This window comes from Euphorbia lathyris, chromosome 4 (assembly GCF_963576675.1).
Source record: "Euphorbia lathyris chromosome 4, ddEupLath1.1, whole genome shotgun sequence".
Taxonomy (NCBI): domain Eukaryota; kingdom Viridiplantae; phylum Streptophyta; class Magnoliopsida; order Malpighiales; family Euphorbiaceae; genus Euphorbia; species Euphorbia lathyris.
Genome location: NC_088913.1, coordinates 53,664,676 through 53,685,092, shown reverse-complemented (window position 1 = coordinate 53,685,092; position 20,417 = coordinate 53,664,676). Strand labels below are relative to the sequence as shown.

General features: G+C 35.3%; 1 protein-coding gene, 1 long non-coding RNA gene and 1 pseudogene across 3 annotated transcripts; 2 read left to right on the top strand and 1 right to left on the bottom strand.

Annotated features, from left to right (window-relative positions):
* The first annotated feature begins 5,861 nt into the window (after positions 1-5,861).
* On the top strand, positions 5,862-10,412 carry LOC136227253 (uncharacterized). The gene is made up of 4 exons (XM_066015916.1): positions 5,862-6,515; positions 7,309-8,962; positions 9,385-9,547; positions 9,644-10,412. The coding sequence occupies exons 2-4, from the start codon at positions 7,361-7,363 to the stop codon at positions 10,234-10,236; spliced, it is 2,358 nt and encodes a 785-aa protein (XP_065871988.1). The 5' UTR covers positions 5,862-6,515; positions 7,309-7,360; the 3' UTR covers positions 10,237-10,412.
* Positions 10,413-11,953: 1,541 nt separating this feature from the next.
* Positions 11,954-19,976, bottom strand: LOC136227180 (protein FAR1-RELATED SEQUENCE 11-like; annotated as a pseudogene).
* Positions 13,578-18,253, top strand: LOC136226305 (uncharacterized). Of its 2 annotated transcripts, none has more exons than XR_010687682.1 (4): positions 13,578-13,965; positions 16,235-16,688; positions 16,795-16,960; positions 17,769-18,253. It is a non-coding gene; the product is annotated as an uncharacterized lncRNA (long non-coding RNA). The 2 variants fall into 2 exon arrangements; XR_010687683.1 differs by having other exon boundaries at positions 16,026-16,688.
* Positions 19,977-20,417: the final 441 nt, after the last annotated feature.

The following is a 20,417-nucleotide window of genomic DNA, read 5'->3' as shown; positions in this document are numbered from 1 at the left end:
ATTGTACATGTTTAATACACGTATTAGTTTAGGTTCATTTTGTTTTTGTTTTTATTGTTTTACAAAGTATTGATTTCAATTCATTTTGTATACCATGACCATTTTATTATATAATTATTTTATACAAGTGCTTTTAATTTTGTGAAAAATGTGTGTATAAACTCAATAATGTATGTATGCAACTTGTAGATTTTGTGTCACATTTCATGCCTTTAATGGAAATGTTGACTAAATGGCGCCATGTTAGTCATATTTTAGATTTTAGGTGATCTAAATTAACAAAAATATTGTATTTGTTATGAGGGGTGTAGATAGGAGCTTGGAAGCCGGCTCCTGGCCGCCGGAACTACCTTGATCCGGGTAGTTTTGGTCCCTCTGTCTCAAAAAAACATTTTGAGTATTGAATTAGTTCCTCAAAGATAACCCATTAAACGTTAGATTTGTCCAAAATTCAAAATTTTGGCCTATTAGGTGTCTCTAAATCCAATTTTCTAATTTTTTGGGGCTTGTTATACCTCTCTAAATCGGCCCCCTCCCCCAACTGAGTAATCTTGTATTCACCACTGTTTGTTATTTATAATTATAAAGAGAGGTATTAAAAAATTGTTACAATTGTCTCAAATTTCTAACATATAATAGAGGTTATTTATTACGTACTCTTATAAAGACGCGTTAAAAAAACTAGGCTTAATACATCATTTCCCTCCCGAACTTGCTTAAAAAGTTTGATTGGTCCTCTGAACTTTCAAAGTATCCTAATAGCCCTATCAATTTGCATAAAATATTCAATTAGCTCGATGAATTTGCGCAAAATATAATCAATTGATCACTTGGTTGCAAAGAAAAAAAGTAAGTTAAATGCAAAAGATGTATTCCACGCATCTTAGAATGTTATTACATAATTCAAAAATAGATTAAAAAGGAAGTTATTTGCTCAACTATAAAACTTGTCATCCCTAATATTTGGTTGTTTTACATTTTTAAAGAGGTGTACAATACATTTTCGACATTTAACTTACTTTTTTTTTTGCCACCGAGTGATCAATTGATTAGATTTTGTGCAAGTTCAAATAGCTAACTAAATATTTTATGTAAGTTGAGGAGGCTATCAAGATATTTTAAAAGTTCAGAAATACAATCAAGTTATTTAAACACATTCAAAAAGCAAATAATATATTAAACGGAAGTGCTATGTAATAATGTAATAGTAATGGATATAGACACCTTTTACAAATTTATTTATAAGCTTGCTTTTTTTTTTTTGAAACTGAGAAACTTTATTATCTTAGATCAGAAAGAATAACATTGCTAATAAACGGAGATGGACAGACCCACTCTCCACGAGCAGACACAGAACTTACGGCCCTAGCTAATGTATGGGCAGCAATGTTCGCTGAATGCCTAACATACGAGATTGAAATATCTTCTAACTCGTTAATCAATGAAATGCAATAAAAAATAATATCTGACAAATATGACAAGTTCGGACAAGGATGGTTAATTGCGTTGACAACAACCAAACAATCAGAACGAATTTCCGTTTTTGTGAATCCCTTTTGCTTAATCCAGGAGAGTACCTCCTGAATTGCCACCGCTTCAGCTTCAGTCGGATTGTAGCAGCCATCAAACGGACCATGAGCAGCAAAGATACATTGCCCTCAGTGATTTCGAATAATAAAGCCAAACGAACAGTATCCTTCCTCTTCAAAAATACCTGCATCAACATTACAAGCAAAAGAACCTTCACTTGTACACTTCCAAAACTCATTAGCACCAAGTTTTTGTGAACTATTCTTCAAATTAACAAGTTTTGCTTGTTTCCAAGCATTAAGCTCTTCCTTGGCCATTGCAAATCCCCTGAACTCTTATATTTTTTATCCCACAGAACACCATTCCGATACTTCCACAAACTCCAAATAATTGCAGAAATTTCTGCTAACACAGATGTTGAGGCCAATATTAACATATTTGACAGCCAATTCAGAAAATCGAACACCATATCCATCCTTTGATCCCCAAAGTATAATATCCATACCTGACGGGCCATAGGACATGATAAAAAGATGTGGCTCTCATTTTCATTGTTTGCACCACATACAAGGCAAATGTTCGGATGATGAGTGTGTCTTCTAGAAAGATTAGACAAGTAGGGAGACAGAGAGAAAAAAGACGCCAAATAAAATTTTTAACCTTAGGTTGGACTTGAAGCTTCCATATCTTTAGCCAATTGACATCCACAAGATTAAGATCCTGAATAATTGGTTGAATTTGCACTTTGTACCCGCTCCGCACCGAATACTTACCACTTATATCATGTATCCAGTTCCAGCCATCATCTAATTATAGGTTTCTTCGTGGAATAGAGAGAATAAGTTGCTGGTCACGTTCTTCAAAAATGGTTCGGATTACAGTTCTATTCCATCTTCCATCATCTTGAAGTAGCTCTTGAACCAGGCTGGGTCTATTCTGCATCACCGCCGTCCTTGCCGGTCGCGGATCAGCTTTACTCGGTAACCATGGTGAGGACCATATATCCACAGATGATCCATTCCCAATTTTACACCATAGCCCCGCTAAAAGAACCTTTTGGCCTGCTAGAATACTACGCCAAATAAAAGACGGATTATGACCAATCTCCGCTTGAAGAAAATTAGTCTCCGGAAAGTATTTAGCCTTTAATATTCTGCTCACCAACGAATTTGGCTCCAGAATAATCCTCCATCCTTGTTTTGCCAATAAAGCAAGGTTAAACAAGTGCATATTGCGAAAGCCCATGCCCCCGTCAGCTTTTGGCCTGCTTAGCCTTTCCCATCTCTGCTAATGAATACCAGTAGAATTATGAACATTCGAGCGCCACCAAAATCTATTAAGCATTTTGTTGATATCATCACAAAATTGATCCGGCATTAGGAATACACTCATTATGTATGTAGGAATAGATTGTAGCACGAATTTGATTAACACTTCCTTTCCCGCCCTAGAAAGAAACTTTTCTTTCCAATAATTGATTCGGTTCCATATACGATCCTTGAGAAAACTGAATGTCTGCATTCGGCTTCTTCCCACCGTTACCGGAGCCCCTAAGTAAAACCCCATGTCATCAACTTCCTGAACCCCAAGTTTTGAACATATATTAGCTTTATTCTGAGCCGATGAGCTTTTGCTGAAAATAAGAGCCGATTTCTGAAAATTAATTCGTTGACCCGAGGCTGCTTCATATAGCTGAAGACACTGGTGAATCACATCTGCTTCCTTTTCAATAGCTTGAAAGAATAAGTAACTATCATCCGCGAAAAATAGATGCGATATTCGTGGTGCTTGTTGTGCAATTTTACACCCATGTAACAGTCCATTCTGTTCCTTTGCTTGAAGAATAGAGGACAGCCCCTCGGCGCATATTAAGAACAGAAAGGGTGAAAGTGGATCGCCTTGACGGATACCCCTAGTCGGGATAATTGGCCCAATTTCTCTTCCGTCCTGCATGATGGTATAAGACACCGAAGTAAGAGTCATCAAAATCCAAGTTATCCATTTATTCGGAAACGCCATCTTGACTAGCATAGTGCGAAGAAAATCCCACTCCACTCGATCATACGCTTTACTCATGTCAAGTTTAAGCGCCGCCAAACCTTTCTTATTTTTCCTTATACTTTTTAACTTGTGAATGACCTCATAAGCCACAATAATATTGTCCGTAATTAACCGTCCTGAAAGAAAAGCACCCTGGCACTCAGAGATAATCTTGGGCAAGACAACTTTGAATCTGTTTGCAAGCATTTTTGACATGATTTTGAATAGCACATTGCAAAGAGCAATGGGGCGGAGATCCGTAACAAGTTCCACATTAGGCTTTTTCCGAATAAGAACAATGAAAGTATCGTTAAGATGTAGAGGGAGCTCATCATGATCAAGAATAGATAGACAAGTGCTAGTGACATCCTTTCCAACTGTACCCCAAAACCTTTGATAGAATGCAGGATTAAGCCCATCCGGACCCGGGCTTTTATCCGGATGCATAGAAAAACAGGCCGCTTTAACCTCCTCCTCCACAAACGGCAAGACTAAATGCTCATAATCCTCCTGGGAGAGCCGAGCTTTAACATGTGAAAGAATGGGGTCAGGATTGCTGCCATTAGTAGTGAATACCTCCTGAAAATAGTCCTGCACAATCTTTTCCAAACCATTACCCCAAGTTTGCCACATACCATTAGGACCTTTTAATTTAGTGAAATTGTTATGTCTTCTACGTGCCGAAGCATAAGCATGAAAGTATTTAGAATTTAAGTCACCTTCCTGAAGCCAAAACAATTTAGCTCTTTGCTTCCAAAAATCCTCCTGTTGTTTGAGCAGTTTGGAGTAATTGTTGGATGCATTATTGAATTGTTCAATTCCATACCTGGTCATGCAATCCCGAAATGCGTCCATGAGTGCTCGCTGTTCCGCTAAGGCTCTTCGGAAATTTCCTTCCAAATTCAAACTCCACGTCTTCAATGCTTTAGAACATGCTGCTATTTTGGACTGAATTGGAGCTGACCCACATCGTTGCCAAGAATCCTCAATCACCTGACTACAATGACTTTCACGCAACCAATAATTCTCAAATCTAAATCGTTTCACTCGAGGAGCTTGGACCCACAGTCTTATTTCAAGTAGCAGAAGAGAATGATCAGCTGTTACCGTAGTCAAATTTTGAAGTTTAGATTGAGAAAACTGATTTTTCCATGATGAGTTGACCAGCACTCTATCCAATTGCTCTTGAATCCATCTACTCGACCCTCGACCCACCTCCCAAGTGTACGGGTATCCCTGCAGAGGCATATTTATAAGTCCACAATCTTCCGCAGCTTCTTTAAAACCCTCAAGCAACCAGTTTGGATGCCTATTGCCACCCCGTTTCTCTGCACTGTTAAGTAAATCATTGAAGTCGCCCATACAACACCATAGCTCTTCCGGTCCCGATGTCAGCGAACGAAGTAAGTCCCAAGACTCACGTCTTCTACTCCTCTCAGGAAATCCATAAAAACCAGTAAACCTCCAAGTAGGGAGGCTATTCTAGGAAATATTTGCATTAATAACATTTTGGGATGAAGAGATCACCTCAATATTGATAGAATTCCGCCAAAGTAATGCAAGTCCGCCCCCATGCCCAACACTGTCTACCACAAAAGCAACCATCGAAGCCTAAATTCCTGCTAATAGGAATTACCTTCACTTCTTTAATCATTGTTTCAATTAAGAAAACAATTACCGGCCTATGTACACCCACTAAGTCCCGGAGGACATTAACTGTCCGTGGATTGGCCAGTCCACGGCAGTTCCAGCTTAAGATACTCATTGGCCCGGGCGGCCCTGTTTTCCAGGCGCCGCCATCGAGATGTGTTTTGACTTATCTGTCTGATTATCATCGACTTCCATACGTTCTTCTGTCATTCTCGGACGCTTCGGATCCATAATAAGTCCATCCACTGAGCTTTTAGTAATATCCTCCTTCTGAACCTAGGCCTCATTCATTTTTCCCCCGGATACACCTGCCCCAGCCGCCACAGAGCTCTCTACTTCATCATCGAGAATTTCCTCCTCATAGTCTACCAAGGGATCTCTAATCCATTTTTTACCAATTTGTGTACTGGACCTGCGCATTGAGGCACGCATCCAGTTGCCATACAACCGTATAGAGGGGGGATTAGGATGATCATAGAGTTTATGGCAGAACTTATCCGAGTGACCAATGAAACCACAGTAAAAACAGAACTACGGAAGCCGTTCGTATCGTAGACTAACCCAAAACCATGTTCACCGCTTCGCTTCATCTTCTGGCCTGGAGGGACTTTCCTGTCCACATTGAGGGTTACCTTAATGCGTAGGTAATTGAATTCGAATTCAAATTAAAAAAAATGGTACTACTACCAACTGGAAGTAGCAAAATAACAGCGCGCCAAACCGTAGACGTAGCTCCAATCCAATCCAATCCAAGTAGGCGAACAAAAAGCAATTGTTATCGCGCGCCTAAATCCACGAAACGACAACCAAACTGAACCCACCTGTCCGTTATGTTTCTTGCTCCAAATAATTATAAATTTCTTACTTATATTTAATATTTCAATCTCTCTCTCTCTCTCTCTCTCTCTTCCCTAATCTTTCGCATCTTTTTCATGTAATTTAGAATAATGGTGGAGAAAGATACCAAAATCCCATTTCATTTATTATTATTATTATTATAATTAAGGCAAGTTTGTATTTTAAATTTCTTTCAATCATTTTAGGTATTCAACCTGCCGTGATTCAATTGGTTTTGACCTATTTAGTAAATGTTAGTATATTTATAGCGGATTGACTGCAAATTCTTTTTCAATGTCGGCGTGTCTCTTTTCCTTGGTTTATAATCAAAGATCAGATAGTGTTTTCATGGGATTTCACCCATAATTAGAATACAAGCGAGCCAATTTTGTTTCAATTTCTGCTTTTTTAGTATTCAGGGAGGAACCCTATTATGATATCATCATCGCTTCAACAAGGTTCGTTTTTCTTTTTTTCTTTTCTCTTTTCTGGGTTTTGAATCACTTTGTTATGCTGGGTAATTGCTTTTTGTTCTTTACTGGAGAATGGTACTTTTCTGTTGTAGTGGGATTAGATAATTATTATTTATTGATATTATGGCAGTTCAATTATAGTTTTTTTATATTGCTATATGGAATTGAAAAGTGTTGTATTCATTTACTGGGACTAATTATTGCTTACCGAAAGAAATTGTTTTAATGATTTTGTTTCTGCCTGTTTCAATTCTTGCAACTTTTGCACTTATTGGAGTAACATAATTATTGGATTTCTAAGAAATGCTTTTTAAATTTCAGGCTTTATCACATAAGCCTGTGAGTTAGATGTACTCTGCACTCCTTTTCTTTGTTTAAAGTTCAGAGATATATATGGTACTAGCTTTACCAAAAGAAAAATATTGCTTTTTGTTTGGTTTTCTTTTAGGCGCAAAATAATAAATAAAAATAAAAAATGATTTCAATTAGGTTTTCATTTCTGATTCGTGTGCTCTTTCATTTTCTTTATGTTTACTCTATGACTATTCTGTTCCTGGCATTCATATTTGGTTGCTTATAATAAAAGTATCAATTAGAAGCATACAGTAATAAGCTCATCATCATCTTGTTTTGTGAAGGTTTTTCGGCTTTGATTTCTCATAAATAGCAAATATTCTAAGTGGGGAAAAGATAAAGGGAAAGGCATTGAACATTTGAGATTTTCAAATAATATTTATTTTCCTTGTTCAAATAGCTTTTTTTCTTTAATTTGATGCAGGTGAATGAACCATTGTATTCTATAGGGAGTGCTTAAAAAGCCATTCAAAGAAATGTCGACAGAAAGGGAATCTACAAATTCTGTACCAAGTGTAATGGTTAGATTAATGGGACTGGATGAAATACCAATCCAGCGGCCTGTTCTAAAGAAACCGAGAGTCCTCTCTGAGAATTATCTACGCAGAGTTTCTTCTATTGGTGTCAGAAAGAAATGTTCCGATCAGCAATCATTCAAGTTCAGTAATGAACAACAGGATGGATATAAAAATGTTTTGAAAGTATTAGAAACATTGAGTAGAAAAAAGCATCATACCATAACAGTTGTGGATGCGGAAATGCATATGGGTTCTTCAGATCTCAAGGGGAGGAATGTGATGCCAAAAGACATGGAGAGGAAATGTGTTTCAGGATATGGGAAATGTCGAGGTTCTGAGGACTATCATGACGTACATTCTAATTTGCAGTCAGGGCATCTAGCCATGTTAAAGTCATCATCAATCACTTTCAGGGACATTAGAAAGTGCAGTACATTTAGGAGGAGAAGTGAGATCAAGTTTCTTGGCTCACCGAAAAAGATTCAAAATGGTGTTGGAGTATATTTTTCTGGTGAATATTGTACTGTTGATGCTAGTGATTTTTCGAGGTCAATTCCAAACTCTAGGATTGTTGTTGTAAAACCAACCCTGGGAAAGAAAAACGATATCTTGATTTCTCCCAATAGGAATCTATATGTTGAGAAGAAAGAAAGAAAAAGATCGCCAAATGGCACACAATCTGTTAGGCCAAGGTTTAGGAAGGAAAGAACTAAAACAGTGGGACAGGGTACAAGTACCATGTCGTCTATCGAACCAAGCTCCGAACTTAGTGGTAGTGACTACTTTGCAAAACAACTTGAGCTGACAACGCCTTCTTCTACTCCTTTTTCTGATAGGAAGAGGCAAATTAACTGCTCAGGTAAGTCATATATGACCGGCAATGCCAAGAAGCATATATCTGAAAGAGGGAACACATCTAAAAGGTTTAAACTAGTTGAACTCTCTGGCAGGAGTGAATCAAGATCCAGTTCCCTGCTTGAGTGCTTTAACTCGGTTAGGAGTTCTGATTCCAATATGAGGCAGGAATCTCTTGAAAATGGTGGATATATGAGTGACCTTGAATCAGTTAATTCTGTGCAAAATGATACAAGAGAGCAGGGTTTGAACCATATAGATGGTTTGGAATGTATAAGATCAAGCTCGAACTATAAAGAGTCACAAGTGAGTCCTTATCAGATGCCAGAATACAATTTCTCGATAGGAAATTATGTGGTTCAGGATGATCAGGGAAGCAAACTTGAGAAAGGTGCCACTGGCCTAAGTTCAGTGGTCACTCAGTCCTCTCGACAAAACAATAAGACCTTGCAAGAGGCTTGTATGAAGCAGAAAGGGCACAAGAATGAAGTTGAGGAAGATGACCTGATTGATAATAAATTCGCTGTTCCTAAATCTCCTAGGAGAAGTTCATTCTCTATAAATATGGAGATTAATACCGAGACTCTGGCTGTGAAGAAGTCCCCTTCAAATTATGACAAACATAAATCAGAATCAAATTACTGCATTTTTTCAGAAAAAAGTGAAGATTCTCCTTCGCAAATCCAAGATGCTTCGCATGTACAGGTTTGTTGGCATCTTGCTTTTGAAATAAATTCAGAACTTGAAATGATTTTCGTTTGGGTCCTTCTGACTCCTACATGTTTTTGCCAACTTGATTTCAGTTCCTTGTTTCTGGAAGCTAATTATTTGCTACTCTTTTATAAGTTATTCAGAATAACTTATAAAAGAGTAGCAAATACTTATTCTATGCAACAGAATCGGGAGTTTATTGTCAAACATGAAATTCGTAAGTTATGGATTCTGTTAAAAAGTTAAAAGGTTCAGCTATAGCTATGAGTTTTGGGATTCTCTCTTGGTTATCCTCGTTCTTGCATGATTGCGTCTAATTAGATGTTTCACAGATCCAATAGGTGATAAGAAAAGTTGTCTTTTTCTTTCCTAAAACAAATCTGAAACATTTTATATTTTGATTATTCATTATGCAGGAAGTGTCGAATGAAAATTATGAAGAAGAGTCAGTGTCCTCGCAGAGTTCCTGCACTGACCCAGAATCTCTAATCACTCCAAATTCAGTACTGGACAGATTGGGCAAGAGAGATAATTCATCCAGTTCAGACTGTTTTAAGAGTGTAAGTGCCTCTTTACATGGTAAGTGAACCAGTGCTGCACATTCTTTTCCTTTCGAGGCTTTCCTCTTCTTTTTTTGTTTATTTTTTCTTATAGACCATGCTTCATTTTCTATAGGGTTACATATGCAACTTGAACTTCTGAAGGCAAAGACCTCAGAAGCATACTCAGTAGGATCCAGCATGGCAGTGTCGAGTGATGAAGGATCTGTAAATGAGTCTGAAGAAAATCAATGCCTAATGAGTCCATTAAGAGTGGAAGAGAGCAGGGATTTTTCGTACTTGGTTGATGTATTAACTGAGGCAGGTTTTCAAAGTAGAAAGCAGCATGTCCCTAATGGCCCAATTAGTTATTCTATCTTTGAGACCTTGGAGAAGAAGTACAGGGAGCAGATAACTTGGAGGAGATCAGAAAGGAGGCTTCTATTTGATCGCATAAATTTGGGTTTGGGAGAGATTTTAGAGCCATTAAAGGGAACAGTGACACGGACAAAATCAGTGGCGAAAAGGTTTCGTTACAGTCAGGGGAATGAGATATTGGAGGAGGGGGCGTGGGGGTTACTGGTTGAGGAGGAGGAGGAAGTAAGGAAGGAATCAGAGAAGATGCTGGGGAAAGATGTTAGGTGGATGGAGTTGGGAGATGAAATTCAGGAAATTGGTAGGGAAATAGAGGATTCTTTGATTGATGAGCTGATTGCAGATGTTTATTGATTTTGCATATTGGTAATCATCATGGACTTGCATTTTGATTTTGTATGTTCATTACTTTTTTCGTTCTTGAATCACAAGAGCTTTATTATGTAAAGGAATTTTTTTGATCCGGGTGAGTCATATTCATATTCATGTAGTTGATAAAGGAAAAGAAAATCAAATATTCAAATATAGCATTCTTTTACCCTGATTCATAATAGTATTTCTTTTGGAAAATGAGGTAAAATGATCTATTGACTAAACTTGTTAATGTGATATATTTTAATTAAAATTTGTCCAAATTTTCTCTTCCTGTGGCATGTGAATTTTAGAAGATTAATCATGTAATTAATGTGATATTGAACCTATTTTTTTCAACTAAATGTAATTCATGAATGGCAAGTACACTCATTATGTTATATACGATTGTATTTACATTTATACAAAAAAAAAAAAAAAATGATAATCACGATGTCAAAAAATTCACCTTTCTTAAGCAAATAATAATAAAAAAATAGCTTGTGAGTTAAGAGCGTGTTTTTTGGAACTACTTTTCATTTTTTACTCAAAATAAGTTTATCATTTTTATTTGTACAAAACATATTATTTTCTTTAACGTTATTATAATCTTTATAATACTATGATCATGATAAGATTTTTCTTCATCCATAAGTTATTATTTTTATTAAATTTTTGTATTACATATTTTACTTTTATTATTTATTGATTGATTATTTTTTATATTAGGCATTATTTTTTAGTAACAACAACAATTTATTGCAATTTTATTAAATACTAATTATCAATAGGATAATAACAAATAACTAGACCTGTTCAGCGACGCGCTGGTCCGCCCAGCCCGTCCAAGCCCGTTCTTAATGGGTTGGGCTTGGACATACATATTTAATAAGTGGCCCGGCTCAGTCCATACCCGCCTAAGCCCGAACATAAGATGGGTTGGGCCTGAGATTAATCTGATAAACCCAGTCTAGTCCGGCTCGGCCCGAAATTTAAATATTTAATATAATAGTGTTAAGATTAATAATCTTAATAATAATAAGTTATAATTAATAGGTATTAGTTAAATAAATATTTGCATACAAAAAAGTTAAATATTAGTATATTTTATATCGAGCCCGCTAACGGGCGCCCTAGGGTGCTAGATAAGAAAAATAATTGTCATTAATTGCTACATTGAAAGAATAAATAAAAAGATGTCATTATTGATCATTAATCATTTTTTTAACTAATTGATCATTAATCATTTTATTTCCACCATAACATCTCATTCCCTCTATTTTCTATTCCCACCATTTCATCTTCCCTTCAAAATTTTATAATTTTTTCAACTTTTTTTCATCTTCTCAACTTAACATCTCATTCTCTCCATAATATTTCCCATCATTTCACCTTTCTTTTGAGATTTTTTTCTTTCAATTTCTGCAGATTTTTTTTCTTTCAATTTATGTCCTCACTTCCTTTCCACCAACAAAAAAAAAAAATCAAATTGACCTTTGAAATTTAAGGTCTGAACATCCCATTCACTTCCTTCTCGCCATTTCATCTGTCCAATTTAACAATCATTTCTCATCCCAATCAAATAAAAAAAAAGATTTTCAACTCATAGAATAAAAGAAAAATCATAATTAACAACTCATAAAAAATAATGTCTACAAAAGTGGCCTAAAAAATTAGTAGTTTAGTTGAGTAATATAATATTTGACTAAAAAGATAGGATTCAAATCTTTATTACATGTATCAACTTTGTTTTTTTTGTGGGTGCACCGTTCAACACAGTAGCATCATCTTTATCCATCTCACAATTGTTTGCATAATGTCCAGGTTTCTTACACTTAGAACAATGTCTTGTTTGTTTTGTCATTTCTTTTCCACTCTATATTCGTTTGTTCTTCGGTCTTCCTTTGGGTTTCGACTTTGGAGGGCAAATAATATCTTCATTGTTGATCAACTCAGTAGATTGTATAATTTGATCACCTAAAAATTGAGTTGAAGTGGTGCTTTCATCAAGACGCCAACGAATCGGGAAGTAAATAGATGGAACTTCATGACAGTTCTTTTGAAGAAATATTCGCAATATATGTCGGCAAATTATCCCCAAAAACTCATACTGCTTGCAAGAGCACATTGCAACATTTCCATTGCAAAATACTTTGTGACATCGACTATTTTCATTTGCATAATATCTAACTGTGAAATCATAACCATCATCGCAAATGATTGAATATTGATTTGATCTACGACATTCTTCTTTGAACTTCTCAAAAGCAAACAGAGTGAGTACTTGAGATCGTTTTCTTCCAAAGGGGACTTGACTTTTAAAACATTCTTCTTAGTGACAGCTATATTATCATGTGATTGTCTTTGGATAATCTCTCGAACCGCAACATCAATCTAACAAAATAATAAACATAATAAAAATGAATCACTTTGAAACTTTGTACACCAGCCAAAATTTAAATAGAAATCAAATTAAGGACATGTACATATAAGGTCAAAAGATGGAAGAAATTAAATTCAATGAATTGAAATTTAATTAGTTCATCAACTATTCATGCAAACAGTTCCATTAAAAAAATTGTTCATGTAAACAGAATTCCCTATTCCGATCACGATTTTTTTAATTAAATAAAAAAGCTTGAAATTCATTAAACCAAATTTCAAAAAAATAAAATAAAATAAACAGCCACATATTAATAGTACCTACTAGTTCCACTATTTGAGAAGGGAAAAAAGTGAGTTTCTGCTAACCTGTTTAGCAAGATTGTTTAAAGTTGAATTAGACGACACAAATCTCTTGATAAAACCATTAATAAACTCGGATCTTCCTGTAGTCCTCATCCCTCCAAGGTAGTAACTTCGAAGGTATGCCGGTGCCCAAAATTCTTTGATATTATATAAACCTCTTACATGTTTATTGTCAAAGCAAGTGGTATTTGCTAAGAACAAGGGGCCATTGGGTCTCAAAATCTTCAATCGTCTCCAACTTATATAGCATATAAAAATCTTTGCACCACGCTTGGTATTTATCACGGAGAATAAATGTGAACCAACCACTAAATTTTGAATTGATGTGCCATATACAAAAGCAATGTTTAGTGTTTGGCAATACTTGAGAAATTGCTACTACTGTTTTTAGCGACCGTATAGATTTTGGTCGCTATTTACCGACTAATTTCGTCGCCTATAATTATTCCTGGTCGCTGCACAAAGCGGCAAAATGGGCGCCCATTGCAGCTACTGGATTTTTCATCCAGCGACCAAGCCTAGTGGCAAAATAGGAAAAACCAAAATTATATATTAAAAATAAAGAAGAAAATTAAATTAAATTAAAACCTAAACCTAAACGTGCCTCTCTCTCTTCTCTCTCTGCGTCTTACTCCTTTGCGATTTTCTTCGACCTAAGTCCTAAGGCCTCTTCTAGTCCCTTCTCATGGGGTGAACGACGTCTTCTTCTAGTCCCTTCTCTCCTCCGCGTTTTCTTCTGCTCGCATCTTCCCTGACCCAACTCTTCTTTTTTTAATCTGAACCCTCCACCTTCGACCTAAGCCCTCTCCGTTCGATATAGCCTCTGTATCCTATTAGCTCATGGGGTGAAGGGTTGTATTTGTTTTTTCTAGATTAGGGTTTTGATTTCTATTTTTATCTAATGCTAATTTTTTTTCTTTCCTTGAAGATAAGAATCTGAGAACTTGAGAACTCAGGTTCTTTTGCAAGAAGGAATTTCTGGAGGTAATCCCACTCTATTTGAGTGTTTATATGTTTATTACAGAGTTTGGTATTAGTTTGCTATATCAGTATTTTGTTCAGTAACCATGTTTGTTCTGCGTGTTTCTTAGTTTGCTATATCAGTATATATTTATTACAGAGTTTGGTATTAGTTTGCTATATCAGTAGTTTGACAATAACTTTTAAAGTTCTGCTAATGTTCTTATGAGACTTTACAAGTGTATAAGAAGTTCATTAAAGATAAGTTTCAGTAATTAATACAAACCAATGAAGATTCTCTCTTAAGTAGGGATCACTGGGGCTTGGAGCATCTGGGTCTGTCATGATCTTCCGTATACCAAAAAAAAAAAAGATTTAAAATCGCAGAACATTCATTAAAGATTAGCATAAAACCTATTATTGAACCTTGAAATTACAATACTCTGAAACTGAAATAGTATAAGATGAAAGAAAGAGTAGTAGTAGTAGTTAATTTAAGGGCTATTCGTAGCTTATCTCCACCGGATTTTAGATTTGCAGCCGCCAATCTTTCCTTCACTATCTCCTGGCTCATCCCGTTGCCAGATCAATTTTCATGGTTACTTGTGGCTATTGATTTTCATGTCTGTTCTTGAAAATTTTAAAGGTTTTGAACTTTTTTTTGTTTTGTTTTGGAGAAGAAGGATTTTCTAGTACAGTTAGGTTGTTTATTTGATGGAATTGATGTATCCTTTTGATTGCTGAGCTAAGAACAAAATTTGAAATTCTCAAGATTTTTGAATCAGAATAGATTTAAATTTGGAAATCTATTTCTGGAATTTGTTCATTGTTGATAAAAAAATTAAAATCCTTGGGTTTTTTAATGAAATTCCGGTTGTTATTGTAAGAAGCTTTGAATTTTTATTATTATTTGAGTTAATTTGTGATTTGGGAAGAAAAATAAGTTAGAACTAGGTGTCGTAGTTTAATTGGGTGTTGCTAAGTCATTAACATGTGAAACACACTCTCGAACAATGAGAAGCTATTATAACTTTGAGGTGTGTAAGAGTTATAAAATAAACAACTTCAGGTGTCAAATAGGTCCAAGTGAAAGTAAAGGGTGCCCAAAGGTAAAACGTGTCAAGTTGGAGGGTACATTAAGCCTATTATAAATTTTTATACCAGATAAAATATCAAGTCATTTGTCAAACCTTTAACGGCTTAATGTCACCCATGGCTGTTTTACGCACTTATAATGGTAAAATATCTAAACTTCAGTTGTGTAACACAACTATTAAACAATTTATGTGATGACAAAGATGACCCCTCCTATAAAATCTAGTAAAAAGCTCACTAATAAATTGACATGGAATCCATGCAGTGCCTTTCAAACTTTAAAATTTCCTGTCTTCAACTTGGATTTGTTAAAAATTAACTTTATCTTCTGCCTTATGAAGTTATAACTTCACCAATGAATACAATTGAAGGGAAAATATCTAGCATCCTGAGAACTGATTTGAGCTCCTAATCTAGTTACTCTGGTGTTTTTTCTGTAGCTGTTCATGCAAATGTTTTTGTACTTGTTTACCTAGCTGATAGGAAATAATGGGATATTTGGAAGGTTGAGTGGTGTGCATAGCATAGACATTGAGAACAAATCTTGGTGGAGTTCAATTTGCTAGAAGAAAATGTTGGTGTGGTTTTTTATGTTTTTTTTTCTTTTGAGAGAGAGATGATAAAATCAGAAGAGAGGTAGTGGGAGACATATTTGGTACTTGATTATTGTGAAAACACGATTCAATATTTTATACAAGTCCTTGAAGGAACAAAAATATGGATAACCTGGGTTTATGAAGGGTAATTAAAGCTTTATTGTGTGGGCAATGGTGAAGGTATTGGGATTCATAGCTTCATAGGTGAATGGCTCTAAGAACTATTATCGTCCAAGAGTGTAATTTCTTGATATTGTACAACTAGCAGTTGCAATGTGAGACTCGTAACTTGCATTTTTCAGCACTCTTGATAAAAACTACATTTGAATTCTTGAAACTTATTTGTTTTAGACCTCTTAATGCTCCTTTGCTTTCTCTTATGCTTGACGACAGGGTACTGAACTTACTGTTTCGGCCATAGAACACAGTTGTCATAATGAGTAGAATTCATAAAATGGCACTTGTTTTTTTTAGAAATCCAAATGGTACTTCTGGTTTAAATTTGAAGTGACTTGCTCAGGTAGTAGGAAGAGTCAATTCTTTCTTGTGTTTTTCTCAAATGCTCACCTTGAAATATGGGTGCTACTGAATCCAAAATCCAGGACGAACAACTTGTCTCTACCTATAAACATCGTTACCAATTCATGTAAGAAGCTCTCAGCACCCGCAACACCTTCGCCGCTGCTCACTCTGCGTATGCCATGTCACTGAAAAACACCGGCGCTTCTCTGAGCGCTTTCGCCCATCGAGAGTTCCCTTATGACCCCTCTGTTCCAGAACCTGCCGCCACTTTGCAGCGATCACTCAGTATGTCGGAGATGGAACCGCAGCCGGAAGCGAATGAGCCTATGTTGGTGGTGGAGGAGAATATGGAGTTGCCAGTGCCAATGCCGGCAGTGGTGAAGAAAGGAGATGGAATAGTGGGAAGGAGGGCTAGAAAACCATTGACCTTGTTGCAGGTATTTGCAGATCTTAACGATCATTTCTTCAAGGCTTTTGAGAGTACTCGCGAGGTCTCCAAAATGTTGGAGGCTATAAAATTGCAGTTCAATCGAAGTAATTGTTCATTCTCATTATATGATATATTTCAGTTCTTATCTGTTCAATTTGTTGTTTGATTGATTATTAGTGGTGAATTCTAACCCAGCTACTTATGTTGTAGAACCAATTGATCATTCTAAAAGGGTGATGCATGTTATCTCTTGGAATCGTTCGTTTCAAGGAATGCCTAGTGTGTTGATGATTTTGATGCAGAGGAGAACGAAGCTAATGCTACTGTGTCCGATGAGATGGTAGCGTGGGAGAAAAAGCTTTATGATGAAGTGAAGGTTTGTTATGGCTGCATTCTCTTTTATATTCTTCCTATTGAGCTAGAGGAATCTATGGAAGTTAATAACTAACTATTTTGTTATTTATAGCATAATTGGAAGTGGATTTCCTTCTGTCCATATGAAAAACTTTGACTCCACTTCCAAGTTCCAACTAATTGTTCTTGATAGAGTAAACATCTTTAGGAGATCCATACTGATAAAAGAATCGGTTTATTACTTTCTTCAATTGACATTTGTGACAGTATTACCTTCTGTATTAATGTTTTTGTTGGCCAGGGTATGTTTGATACTTCTCTTGTTATATCCGATTAATCGGGTTTGAGGTTGTTCACAGGCGGTTCCTCTCCCATTTAAGATTTTCGGCATAAACTAGGAATCGAACTCATGACCTAGCTTAAGCGATTAGAGGCTTTTAGCACTCAAACCAACCTTGATTGGTGTGAACTCACTAAGATTTTTTGATGTTGTTAGTTCATTAGCTATTACCTTAATATTGGAGCCAAATAACAAGAAAAAAAAGGATGTCATTTAGCTATCCCAATCCAAGAATTGGCTTTATAGTTTTGAAAAAGGAGTTAATACAATAGTTTTATGAGCATACACTCATTGGCTAGACTATACTATTTTCTATTCTATCCTTGATTAATATCACATTTGTTTTGGTGTGTCTATAATAGTATGTGACATTTCTGCCTTTCAGTTTCATATTTTGGTGCCTTATCCCTTCTGTAATTGTATAAATGTCCTTGAATGTTAATGGTAAATTATTTCATACTGAAATATCCAAGTTTGTTGTGAATTACAGGATGGCTAAAATGTGGGAAACCATACCATATCATGATGAAACTCAAACAAATATTGCATAAGAAACCCGCTTGACACCGTACAGGAGCGCCTTGATGGCTTCAATGCGGATAGAACCAATTTATTAGCACGTCTACAACAAGTAAGTGAAAGACAAGAGCAAATGACGGAAGGTATACACTTGTGTGCTAATGCAACTAATTTGGTACGACTTCAGGAACGATTGACGGAGTTGGAGATACGAATTGTCCCATCTATTAGCAAACTCCAAAATACTATCGATCATCTTCAGGCGACTGTAGAGAGCTTTTAGATATATTTTGACACAATTTGATAGGTTCACCTTTTTAGTTTATCATATAGATTTTTGACCTAATATGTTAGGTTAACCTAGATTATGATATTTTGTTAGCTATATTATATATTTTAACATATTTTGAACTTCAAATATTAATTATTTCTAAATATATTTTTAGTTTTCATGAATATTGTGTATTGTAGTTAATTTATTGTGAAGGTTAGAATAAGTTTATCATTGCATTTAATAATTCTAATTGTAAATACAATTTTAATTATATAAAAAATAATTACAAATAAATAAATTGAGCACAGGTTATTGGTAAAAGATTTTCACTAAATTACTGACAAACATCTGTCAGAAATTCATTTGTAAACCAATTACAGTAGCATATCACCGACAGAGGAAATTCGTTAGTAAAGAATTTGCTTATGTGTCCATTTTGATCATTAGCTACTATATATTGGTCGCAAAATTGGGTCGGTAATGTTAGCGACTGCTCAGTGACTAAGTTAAATAGTCGCTATTTTCTGCGACTATCTTCAGAAATGGTCGGCCTTTATCCAGCGACTAAAGAGTTACCGACTGAATGAATTTGGTCGGTAAACCGCTAAATTCAGTCGGTAAACCGCTTTAGCTACTGCAACAGCTACCAAAATTGCGATAGCTAACTAGCTGTTTTCTTGTAGTGATGGATCTTAGTCTGTTATGATAGTTTTTGGTGGCTTCTTCATAGTATCCACAAAAGTCTTCAAGAAAATAAAAACATATACGTTATAATTAATGAAATATATATGTCACTACTATAGTGTAATAAAAAATGCTAGGAATAATTGAATAACTTAAAAGCAATGAACATACTGAAAAAAATTAAATCTTATAAAATAATGAACAATGCAAAAATTTGGAGGAATAATTGAGTTAGTTAAAAGTAAGCTATTTTTCATGAGAAAAAAATAAATGAAAATGATGTATACCTTCATTAACCATTTGAAAGTATCTGTAGTTTCATTCCGGAGTAGTGCACATCCAAAAAATATTGTTTTTCCATGATTATTCATACCAACAAATATGCCACATGACATGTCATATAAATTTACTTTATAATTTGTGTCAAAGAACACAACATCCCCATATTTGTCATACCACTCAATTGATTGAGCTGGACACCAAAACAAGTGCTCCAATTTCTTCTCATGATCAACCTTAACAACGTAGTGGAAGTTGGAATTTTCTTCTTTGCAAAATTTGAAATACTCTATCAAATTGGAAACATCATTCCCAGAAACTGTTTTTCTCGCTTTGGTAAAAAGATTTCGGATATCTTTTTCAAGAAAAGGAAGCTCTCCATGCTCTACATTTTTTTCAAGTTCAAGAACACGAATAATTTGTCTCACCGATAGACCAGCTTCTTTCAATAGCAGAATATGTACCTTATCTTCTTGACTTATCATTCTATTAGCAGGAAGGAACCGCACTTGTGATTGAGATAGTAAAGCATGATTATGCTCTTCTATAAATATAGTTGTGTGCCACTCTTCATGAAATATTTCATTGCAAATCTTCAATTTGATACACAGGTGAGCATTACAACTACATTTATGAGAAACTCTATTTCTTTGCTCCTTATTTGGGTCAATTTCCTTTCCTGGTTGAGTTCGACTACAATGACAGTAGAAATCACGCCTTACAATTATATCATCTTTTTTTTGTTCGATCTTTCCGAATGCTAAAACCGTGTCGGCGTGCATAATTTTGGTAAAATATCCATGCTTCTTCTTCACTTCAAAATGTTTGACCCACAAATGGGTGTAACCGTAGACTTGCTTGATCATGAGTTTCTTCTACATTATCTTCTTCCATGAATGCAACTATTTCATCATTGGATGGGAGGACATTCAAATCAAACATTTTGCTCTCAACTCAAAAAAGTGGAAATGAAATGGCATAAATGAAGTAGAGGGAATGAGATATTAAGGCTTTATAATTGAAAGTGTAATCTGATTATTATTTTTTTTGGCGGAAAAGGAAGTGGAGGGAAAAAATTGAAAAAATTATAAAATTTATAAGGGAAGATGAAATGGTGGGAATAGAAAATAGAGGGAATGAAATGTTATGGTGGAAATAAAATGGAATAATTAATGATCAATTAGTCAAAAAAAATGATTAATGATCAATTAGTAAAAAAAAGATTAATGATAAATAATGACATCCTTTTATTTATTCTTTCAATGTAGTAATTAATGATAATTATTTTTCTTATCTAACGTCCGGGGGCGCTCGTTAGCTTTTTCCATTTTATATCAGTAGTTTTTAAAATGGAATTTGATCATTTTTATTAATATATTTTAT